General features: G+C 41.6%; 1 protein-coding gene across 1 annotated transcript; it reads left to right on the forward strand.

Annotated features, from left to right (window-relative positions):
• Window positions 1-89: 89 nt before the first annotated feature.
• atxn1l (ataxin 1-like) lies at window positions 90-10,452 on the forward strand. The gene is made up of 3 exons (XM_084933605.1): window positions 90-253; window positions 1,962-3,154; window positions 3,749-10,452. Exons 2-3 carry the CDS (start codon window positions 2,084-2,086, stop codon window positions 5,195-5,197), a joined length of 2,520 nt encoding a protein of 839 aa, XP_084789731.1. The 5' UTR covers window positions 90-253; window positions 1,962-2,083; the 3' UTR covers window positions 5,198-10,452.
• The last annotated feature ends 1,238 nt before the right edge of the window (window positions 10,453-11,690 follow it).

Consider the following 11,690-nt stretch of genomic DNA (forward strand, 5'->3'; position numbering starts at 1 on the left):
AAGCAATTGTGAGTATCTGTTCGCACAGCATTAAAAGTAATATTATATTTTTCATGTGCAAGTAGGATAAAAACTTCGTTCTGCTGGTAGTAGTGCACGCCTAATCTAAGGGAGTAAACGTAGTGACGTCATTGTTGAGCGCCTCTGCTGGCCTTCGAAATGGGCTTGACTCCTGAGCCTTGATTACTTCAATTGTCCCCTCCGAATATCAACTTTTTAATAAAGAAACTCCTGTTCGCGATGACATTTGGAGGTATGTGTGCAGGTCGAGACGAAGCACGGGCGTTTATTAGAGGCTCCCCGCGCGCTGCCATCGTAGTTATGAGCTGATGTGAGTCGAGCAGGGCTGGAGTCAGTTCATTTAGCTTTAGCCGTGGGGCTAACTAGCCTGAACCTCTGGGCTGATGCACAGTGATAAATTATAGCGATAGACGAGTGGCCTCGTATAACATTAGCTACCATTTAAACTCGTCGGCTGCGCTTGGTGTTGCACTGCGAAGTGTCACACTGTCACTTCTTTCTCCTTAAAAGTAGGAATTCTAGTAGCTAGCTAACTTTAGCTAAGTCAGCTAACGGTAAACAAATTTCCCTGGAGTGTAGCGATAACAGGAAGAAAACTCTTGACTTATTACAGCATTAGTTGAGTAGATGTTTCTAGATGAAAATTCACATTGTTTCCCGTACAGTCATGCTGAAAGAAGTCTGGATTCTGGACTTTGATTTATTTATTTATTTTTAAATATAAGCTTTTTCAAATTAAGTGTGTGCTAAATTAGCAAATGTGCCTTTTAGGAGCTGTCCAAAAAAAATCTGTCAGCATGTTTTAATCTCTTTAGAATGGGGTTGTGTTTGTATAGTAAACAAGCTGATATGCATTGCAACAGTTATATTTCCAACTTTATTACTACTCAAGTAGACATGGAACAGCTTGAATGTTTACTGGAGGGGGGCAGGGAGTGTGTGAATTGGATGTATTGCACTTAATTGCAGTGGTGGTATTGTATTAAAATGTGACTGTAAAAAGTAGTTAATATAAAAAAATGCAAAATTTTTGAAAATGGGGCATTAAATTACATTTTGTCAGTTAAGATGTTTATAGTTTTATATACAGCTGTCTGTGTGTAATAAACAGTAATGAGTATTCATGTATTAGTACTATGTATGTACTGTTAATATATATATCAAGCAGCTTAAGGGTTTGTTTTCCCAGTCAAATGGTTTATTTTTGCTTCTACAGATAGACATGATCAGAGATGATTAACAAAATTCTGCTCTTAGATCAGCATAGCTGTACCTTTCAAAGTGGACTAATTTTTGCCCATTTCTAGCTCCATATTTTCTTTTACGATTCTACTACAGTAACTTTGAATAATTCAAAGTTATGCTAACTGAACTTGTCAAACAGAGATAAGAGCAGAAAAATCGGTTTGAAATCAAGAGTTTTGAGTAGTCTGAAGCCTGAGATTTTTTTTGCTTGCACTCAAACTGATCCTATTCTTTGGAGCAAGCTGCCTGCTCACCTGAGATCAAGTACAATTACGCATACATTCTAAAACAGGCTCAAAAACTTTTTATTCAGACATTGTTTTATCATATTTTGCCGTTTTTACTTCCTGAATGCATTGCAAACCTATACTGGGATTTTATTTATTTATTTTTTGTCTTCTGTGTTAAGCACATTGAGTTTGCATATAATAAATGTGCTATATAAATAAAATTGCCATTGCCACAGCAAATACCCTAACCTGGTTGTGTTTAATATGCGCATTGTGACTTTACTAGTATATATGAATAACCAAAAAAAGGAAACCATAAGAGGTTTTCTTTAGTGCTTTCTTTCTGTGGTTGAGGGTAAACTAACACAACATGTGGCCGACCATAAAGCCTAAAAATCAAAGTTTTAAGCACTGATGCAATGAGACAGTATTATGTGTCTTATTTTATTGTATTTTTCTTTTCAGGTGGTTTGGTAGATGAGGTGAACCAGGTGATTTCAGAACTGGTTCCTGTGCGGGCTGACTGGCTTGCAAGTTTCAGTTCCTGTGCAGTACAATAAAGCTACTGGCTTTGTCTGAGGATAGCAATGAAACCAGCTCAGGAGCGTAATCAGGAGTGCCTGCCTCCTAAGAAAAGGGATCTCCCAATAAGTAACAGCAGCAGTGGAGCTGGAGGGACAGTGGGAGGTGGGGTTCCAGTTGGAGGGGCTAACAGCGGAGCTGGCAGTGCTGCTGGTGGTATTGCAGAAGAGGAAGTGGTTTCCATCCAGAATTGTGGAGCCAGCAGTGAAACTCAGGGAGGGACCCCCTCTGGAGAGTGGCTGCGAGCTCAGCCAGGGCTTCATTATGGAGTGGATAATTCTGACAGCATACCGGCAGTGCCCGTTGACCAGTACAGTATGCTCTACAAAGTGGCCCTTCCGTCTGCTACCTACTCACCTACCAGTTTACACCCAGTGTTAAGCCACATTTCTCCAGCCTATACTGTACACTCTCCCCTCCTGCAGCATCATCCTGGCATTCCCTATCCCCCTCTTGGTTATGCACAGATCCCTCATTCTTCTCTCCAGTTTGTCAGTTCCCCTTATGCAGCAGTACCTTACGCGCTCCCCCCTGGTTTTGTCCCAGGATCATTAATCTCTCCCTCAGGGACCATCCCGCAGCCCCATGCTGTGTCCCACCTTGTTCCCTACCCATCTGTCATACAAGAAGGTGTTGTTTCTCCACCTCCTCAGGCCCAGGTGGCTGCTCATACCTTTGCCAAAGTTGCAGCTTCCAGTGGTGTCCCACTGATGCTGCCCTCAGAGCAAGCTGCCCAGCAGCACCTTGGTACTGTTGGAGTCCTGCCTGCAACAGAGCTTAGCTCCCGAGGGATGCCCATCTTCTGCCACCCTCAGGGAGCAAGGGGTGCCACTGCTGTCAGAGACTGCCACAGTTCCCAGCAGGAGAATGAATTGGAGGTGAATGGAGGGGACAAAGAGCAGGGAGCCAGAGAGGTTGTACCAGAGTCGATCTACACTGCCAGAAATGCACGTCTACCACAGGTTGCATCCAGCTCAGCATCACAGGAGCACAGCCAAGACAAAGTCCTGCAGAACCGAAGACTGGAAGAGAGAAGTTCTCCTGGTCAGCGCAGCACTCCGGACAGTGACCTGGAGGTGAGACACACTGATGGCTTTCTAACGTACCCTCTAACAGTGAAATGGTGATTTAATGCCTCTTTACAAGTTAAGGCACAAAGAATAAACCAAAGGTAACAGTTAAATAAGAAGAGCCAGGAGTGATATAAGACGGTGTGTGACATTGTTCCATGTTACAGCTTAAGTTTTGTGTTTTACATGTACACTGAAGGGAAGCACAAGTGTCACCTGATGCGAAGAAAATCACACATTTGAACATGGCAAGCAGAGCATGACCAATAGAGAACACTTTTGAAGAAGGGTCTAGAAATGATGTCCATGCAGATCAAACCATTTTACAGCCTTTCTGTAAAAGAAGTCAGAGGGAGCTCTATGGTGTCTGTCTTTTCTGACATCAGTTAAAAAATAATAATTTTGTGGTCATTGTCTGGCCTGAAATCTCTTGTTGGAGAGGTTGAAGATTTAGGAACTCGATAATTAAAAACCACTCATATTTTACACATTTGGTTTCTTCAGGCTGCTGTGAGGAAGCGTACCAAAAGCCATTATTAAATTGTTCTGTGAAATTAAAAGTTGTTCAAATAACTACTCATTTATTTATTCAACTCTCAGGTGCAGCAGGTGGTTGGGCGTTTGGTTTCCTCTAACCAAAGTGGTATCGGAGCACGGAAAGAGGTCTCCTTTGCTCCCTTGAACCTCTCTCAGGGTGGCCACAGAGCCAGAGATGTCCACGGAGAGAGTCCAGGTGTAATTTCCAGCCGAACGGCGTATGCGGCGCAGAACGCGAGTTACAGTGATCACAGAGTCACCGCCCTCCAGCAGCAAGCAGGACAGCCAGGCCACGCTGTCATGCTTGCCAATGGGCAACCGGTACTTATTCCCTTGGAGTGTCATCCGCATCAGCAACCACAGCAACACTACCCGGGACAGGCTAATGATGCCTCAGCCAGCCATGCCTCTACCACCATGGCCTCCCCTAGCCCAAGCTTTAAAGCCTCTGATTCTTCAGCCAGAGTGTGCCTCTCTGAAAGGGTGGAGCCAATCACAGCTCAGCAGCAGCCTCTCCCGCAGCCTCCAGTCCAGCCTACAGCAGATGCGACTCAGGCCTTAACTTCAAGCCTTGCTCCCGCACCGGCTTCTTGCAACCCATCGCACTTCATGAAGGGGGCAATTATTCAGCTGGCTACTGGGGAGCTGAAGCGTGTGGAGGACCTGCAGACTCAGGATTTTGTGCGTAGCGCCGAAGTGAGCGGAGGGCTTAAAATCGACTCCAGCTTGGTGATGGACATCCGCGCCAGCCAGCAGAGACCCGGCCTGGTTTCACTTCATTTTACTGTGGGGGAGCAGCAGAGCAAAGTGACCATCGACGTGCCCCCGGAGCACCCCTTCTTTGTCTTTGGCCAGGGATGGTCATCTTGCAGCCCCGAACGCACAGCCCAGCTCTACGGCTTGGCCTGCCATCATCTACAAGTTGGTGACATGTGTGTGTCCATCACCCTGCAGCAGCAGCCACCGCTTCCTCCACAACAACAGAAGCAACCACAGCACCATCATTCACAAACGCAACAACAACAGAACCTGTCCAGGACTATAAGCAAAGCCAATGCTACATCGGGACCTGGTCACCAGCTAATGGGGCCTCCAGCCCCTCAGCAGTCACGACCGCCATCTCATTTCAGGTTGGACCGGATTCACAGAGAAAGACAGAAGGATGGAGAGAAAGATTTGGCCGATAAAGAGGAAGCCACACAGCTCGGGGCTGTAGGCCGCACTGAGTCGCCCATCAGACCAAGTAGGACCTCAGGAGAGCATCCAAGGAGCCAGAGCAGTTACCACTTGCACACAGAAGGCTCTGCTTTTGCAGAGGCAGGGATGGGAGCAATGCAGGCTGCACTAGGTGCCTCACAGAGACGCTGGTCCTCGCCTGGCCTCCGAAGATACAGTATGAAGGGAGACGAAGGGCCACGCCCTCAGATAATCAGCTCCAGCCACACAAGGCCTTCTTTCATCCCACAGGAGGTCAAACTGTCCATTGAGGGGCGCTCTAATGCAGGGAAGTAGCATCACATTTGGTAGCAACTATAGATGAGACTGCCACAAGTAAGAATGAGTCTGACAAGGAGAGAAAGAGGAAAAAAAGAGTGTGAATGTATCCTCAGAATGTTTGAGATTTTGCACACCTAAAATATACAAAAAAATGACCAGATCTTTGTCTGTCTGGTGAGAAGTTTGATTTTGTTCGAATGCCACTCAGCCAAAAGATGCGGACCTTTCGGTCTCCAGCCAGCTGAGTTCATGGCGGGGGGGGCATGAAAAGTGGAGTAGAAAGTATGTAGCTGAAGAAATGCCTACCATAGAGTCCTTATACGCTGCATTTCTCTTCCTCCCTCCCTCCTCCGTCTCCACTTCCTCTTAACCATACTTGGAGGTTTCCATTGCATTCAAAACACTCTAGCTTCCTTTTTGACCAGACCGTGTCTTCAGAAGAACACAGACTACAGAAAAATAATATACGTGTATCGCAGTGAAACTACCAACCCTGCAGGTCGTGATCTATTAAAAAGATCACCGCCAGGGATCTTTAATCTGCTTCACTGCTAAGATCCTATTTCTATGAAAAGCATCCCCCCCCCCAAAAAAAAAAAAATAGAGTAGAATTGCTGACATCAGCAGCTCTTTTGGTGATGTTGGCACTGTTGATGCTTTCAGTGTATGTTACATTATGCTTCTCCTGCAGGAGTCTGAAACCTCTGCTGTCAGCAGAGATACTCTCTCCCCTTGTCTCAGGCCAAGTGTGGCATGTCCCACTTGTCTTACACTGAAATAGTGATAAATCAATCAGCTTGTTTGTTCAGCAATCAATTTCTCCTTCTCCAAAAGCCATTCACCATCATACTCTCAGATTTAGGTTGATGGCCCCAACGTAGATTTACAGAAATAATAAGCGATGTCACGCATTCCACTATTAACTTTCCCCCATGTAGGGAATCATTTTACTTCTCTCTTTACTTCCTCATCACCCAAACTGGTCGAGACAGATGGCCACGCCCCTAAGCTGGGTTTTGTCAGGCTTCTTCTCACTACTGTCACCAAGTTCTTGCTCATAGGAATTTGTTGCACGACCTTTTACATTAGTTAAATGATTTAATTTCCCTTCCAAAGTCATGGCCTCCTCTCCTCAGTTTACCTCAGAGCTTTCACAACCAGACTGGGGAATTTAGTTTTCTCTTGTGAACTTTGTAATTAAGGAGGAGGCACCGGCTGGTCATCACTAAAGCCACCTGTGGGAATGAGCCAGCAAGGTGTTTCCCTTTTTACTTCGCTGGCTGCACTGCCACCTACAGCCCAGGAGTCCGGAGTTGGAGGGTGTAGTAGTTTTTTGTGTATATGAGTGGGGCCGTGATGTTCTAAACTTGACTTGCTCAGTAACCAGATTAAAGCAATAGTTATTTTTATGCTATGTGGCTTTACTGATCCGTATTGCCCTCTCCCAGGAACTTCTTGTGGGGTGTGGTAAATCTCGATAAATGTGCAGTGTGAGATCTCACCCTCTCATCCCTTGACTCTTAAAGGCGATGCACTCTTTTTAGTGCTTATTTTCATTAATTTAGCAATCCTGCACAAACAAAGCCTTTGGAAATTTTCTCAAGAAGTCATTGTCCGAACATGGATTTTTCACTTCACTGATATTTTTTAATTTTTTTAATGGATTTACTGAAGTGCACATCCAAGAGATCCCCGGCTCTAATGAAATCACAATCATCATCAACTTCTTTTTTTACTTTTAAAGTGTACGTTTTGCATTGATACTAGGGTGTCTTTTATCCAGTGGTTCCTAAGATTGTCTTGTGTTGCACATAGCAGATGTCACATTTATTTCATACTGACCTTTAAATAGGAATCACAGTACAGTAGTTTATTTTTTTAATGAAGGGAATAGGTTTAAAGTATCGTTGTTGGGGTTTTGTGGCGAGAGGAAAAAAAAACTGACTTGCGTTTCTAAATCTGTTTACAAATTAGCCGACATAAATGCTGCAGTTTCTTCCTTTGTCTTTCTTACAGGAGAAAAAAAAAGAATCAAAAAAGGGTGTAATTAAAAATAAGTGCAATTAGACCATACATAAAATCGTAATCAGACGACATTCCTCATTCAGACATTCCCATCAAAAAGTACTTCTTTTGCCATAGATATCTGGACTTACCTTTGGCAAGTTACTTAGGAATATTTCATGTATCTTTTAAATTCGACGTGTTCAGACAGCAGCATCAGTTGTGTGGTTGTTATTGTCATGTGTGCTGTTATGGACTAGTTTGTTTGTGAGGTCCAGACACTGTTGTGTGTTTCCCTTATATCCTCGTGATTCACTGAACTTCTATCAGCAGATAGAAGGGGTCATGAGATTGAGCCTGAGCAGTTTTAAAGGATGGGTTCACATTTTTCTTTCTCTCACGCACACATATTACTTATTCCTCCTATCCATTCTTGCTTGTATAAAGATTCCCTCTCAAAGCTACAGCGGTCTTTCAATGCAGTGTTGTGGAATAGTAATATTGGGCTTCAGGAGTCATATGGCAAAGTCGCACATTAAAATAACTTTTAGAAGTTTAAAATGTAACAGTTGTGCCATATCTATAAAAATAATAATTTAGTTTATTGCGTGTGCAGTTTCTTTCCGAAAAGTATTAACAATTGTAGGGATGTGGAAAACAAAACCTGTAACTATAACTGTTAGACAGTTATTTGATATTATCAAGTGTGTATTAATAATATGTCAGTATTTCTTTTCTTTCTTTAAAAAAAAAAAATCATGGTTATCCTAACACCCGCATATCATGCTTGTTGGAGATACACATTGTTATTTGTGAAAGTCAGACTCCCGAAGACGTCAAGTTGTGGAGAATAATGAAAGAGTGAGACTGTGGGTACACGAAGTAGAGATGAGCGTCTTCTAAAGAGTGCTGGGGCTCAGCCTTTAGAGACAGGGTGAGGAGTTTGGTTTTTTAGAAAGGGCACAGAGTAGAGCTGCTACTCATCGACGCTGAAAGGACGAAGTTCAGGTTGTTCGGACATGTGGTCAAGGTGTCTCCTGCATTCTTGGTAAGGTCCAGGTGTGTCCTACTCGGAAAACCCTTACTGTCCTTCCAGAAGAGCTGGCCATGGAGAGCCAAGTCTGGATGTCTCTGTTTCGCCTGCTGCCCTCACATCCCATTTAAGTGTCAGTGTAGGCCTGAAATGAACCTTTTTACAGCCGGTGTGGACAGGAGGAAAGATTTCAACTAATAACTGTCAAACTTGATATGGACAGGTTAGTCAAACTAGCAAACATGTGAACCCAGACTTCTTTTTTTTTTTATATCTGATCATCTGATTGGAGTTTTTCATCCTGTAAGCAATATACACAATACCTGAAAACATTTCACGTAGTCTTCTCTATGCAGTAACCTCAGTATTGTACCCTTCATTGTCTTAACTCTGAAGCAGCGGGGCAGGTCGGTGGATGCAGTCGTTCCACGCTGATTTTTGCTTTAAATTACTCTTCTAATAGGAATCTAAGCAGTGTTTTGCTTTACCACTTTGTATTTTATGCTCAGTGATTCTCATCGATGTTTATTGTCCTGCGACGCCACACACTTTGCCAAATAGCAATGCATTCGTCCTGCATTACCATGGCGCGATTGCTGCTTCAGCATTATGTGTAAGGTCAGGATTCAATTGACGACATTTAAATGGTGCGAGCAGTGCCACCTGTGACTTTTTTCTTTTCCCCCTCTGCTTTTGGGAAGTATCCACTCAAATAATGATGTCTAATGATCCACATCACTGATCGTCTGTTGCTGTAAGTAATTGCACTAAATGTCCTCCTTTACAGTGTTTGAAATCTGTTGGTAGTTTGAAGAGTTTCAAAATGTAAAGCACACAAAAAAATCACGGAGAAATCACAGGTTGTGCGTTTCTGTAGATAGCTGTATTTTTTGTATAGATAGCTTCGATGATGCTTGTCGTTAATGCCTTAAATTCTGCTTTGTACAATATGTGAAATTGAAACGATGCTCCAGGTAGGCTCAGCGTCCCAGTTTCAGGTTGAATAAGAGTGAATCAGAAATGACAAACATTCATATTTAGATGTCTCAAAGGTTGACTATGGGCTTTCTTTGGGACATGAACTCTGCAACGTTTTGGTTTGGTTTCATTTTTCTTTTTAAACACATTTCCTATTCCGTTTTTAATAGATTCTTTAGGCTCATATTTAACATTCAGATCCTTTATTTTTTTTTCCAATATGTGGGAATGGAAAGGAGGCTTTTCTCTGCACTTTTTTTGTACACAAGACAGCAAAAGGAGGGCAATCTATTAATTCCTCACATGCATAGACAGATGCACAGTTGTTTTTATTGTTGTTGCACAGAATTTGTAGGTTTTTTTTTTCTTTCCTCCTTAGGAATTAATGGGTGGTGTTTGGTGTTTTGTGCTCTGACAGTCTGAACAGCAGAGGCAGGTTTGGATAAGTGAGAAAGGCTGCATAAAGCCAAAACTTTTCTATCGGTGGTAATGTGACTATTTTTTTTTCTCTTCAATGTTTTGTGGCGTTGCTCGATGGGATTTCTATGTGAACTACTTCCTGTTGATCCAGTATTGCAAAGGTGAATTTAGAACGGTTTTGGTGCCGCTGATGTCGAATTAAATCAGGAGAAATGAGAACGGTTAAAAGTTTTAAAAAGTGTGTATTTTCAGATATGACTTTGTACTATTTTTTTTTTTCCCTTCTGCACACGGTGACACTGCTTTTTATGTGACGCATAACTAAAAACAAAACAAAAAACAGCATCTTTTTAAATGCCTAAATCTGCAAAATATATGCAATTATGTAAATGTAACATTCAATCCTCAAGTATAATCCAGGTTGTATGAACTTTGTATAGTGAGTTTTAATATCGTATGGCCGTACCAATATGTATTGATCTTAATCAGAAGCCTTAGAGTTGTCGACCCAAAGTGCTCCCTTAGAATATCCTACACCTACCTGACTTTAACAAAGCATTACTATCTCTATTTTGTTGCGTTTTTATTTGTATCCTTTTTGAATAAAATAGATTTGTACTGTATATTTGTACCTCTCTGTGAACTACTTAGAGCGGTTTTTTTTTTTTTTTGGATTTGTTTTGCTGTTTTAATTCTATGTACTTTAAGGACACAAAGATATTGTATTTTTATTGTTACAGCTAACTTGGAGACATTGCATTTATCATGTTTGTTAAGTAAACACAATATAATATATATATATAAATATATATACAAATATAAATATAAACAATTATCCAACTTGTGTGCTGTGATTCTTAGTCCTGTTGTGCATTTATTATTTTAGAGAAACTGGTGGCTTCAGTTTCTTTATTGTAGGTTCTATACACCTACAATAGTATATAAAAGATCTTCTCAGAGGATTATATATAATATATAGTCCTTTTGGTGAAAAAATGCTTTTAATTATAGTTGTGGTCAGAGGTTTACACGCACTCATCCCATCATGGCCATGAATGTTATGGTAACTTGTGGCTTTTTTTTTTTTTAAACTGTTCTTTTTTCAGAGCATACAGCTTTCATGACCAGCTTTAAGAAGTGGGTGCACACTGGTTCTACACAAGCTACACCCACTTTAGAGGGAGGTTATTTTATCTACTTTATGTTTTGCTGCTTGTGAATAACCCATTTTACAAGTTGATTGTCACATCTTGACCTGTAATGTATAGCTGGTAAATATAGTAGTATACAATAAGAGCTGCTGAACAAAAGTGCTCATGTCACATTGTTACACAGTGTTAGCTTAGTTTTATATGTGTTATAAGCCAAATTGTATAAAATGTATCAATTTACTTTCAGTAAATGGAAACATTCAGAAGATACACGTCTGTACACAGCTGTCCAAAGTAAAATGCACACAGGTAACCCTATTATGTAATCTAGTTATTTGGGATTTGAGCGCATTTGGTATCTTCAGTACTTGCACTGGTTACCTCACATAGTATATCACAATAGGTCCTGAAATTTGTTTCTCATTTTATTATGTCTGTTATTTTGCAGGACATTTCTTGTTTGTGTTTCATCATTTCCTGATGGTCTTGGGGAGTATATCATAGCTGGCTATTTTGATGTCAGTGTCAACTACTACCCTGTCCACCATAATGTTTCTGAATTTCAGTCTAAGCGTGCATGGTGCCCACTAAAGTCCTGAGTTGTTATGAGGATACATGCGTAGACCTACATTTTTTAAGTTTGGCACTCAGTGATGATCTCACTCTGTGCTTAAAGTTTAAGCTATTAACCTTTACAACTATTAGCACTTACAGACAATTTAGAATTACCAATTAACCCAGTGTATCTAAAAATAGTGGTCAGGTTCTCCTGGGAGGACAAAGCCACTTCAGCTAAAACAATGAATGACCAGGGTGGTAATGCAGCGAGTTTAAGTTGAACTAATGATTCATGTATTTGCAGGTGAGATTGTGCTTTTACTTTAGTTTGATTCTTGAAACCTAAATGCTTCCCCTTGTTAAT

Source organism: Perissodus microlepis, chromosome 1, assembly GCF_051167445.1.
Source record: "Perissodus microlepis isolate ML-2025 ecotype Zambia chromosome 1, ASM5116744v1, whole genome shotgun sequence".
In the NCBI taxonomy this organism is placed as follows: Eukaryota; Metazoa; Chordata; class Actinopteri; order Cichliformes; family Cichlidae; genus Perissodus; species Perissodus microlepis.

Bases quoted from the DNA above. Each gene is read 5' to 3' on its own strand.
- atxn1l (XM_084933605.1), top strand. From the start codon at position 2,084: ATGAAACCAGCTCAGGAGCGTAATCAGGAGTGCCTGCCTCCTAAGAAA. The intron at 3,155-3,748 runs GTGAGACACACT...TTCAACTCTCAG, and splicing joins CTCCGGACAGTGACCTGGAG to GTGCAGCAGGTGGTTGGGCG.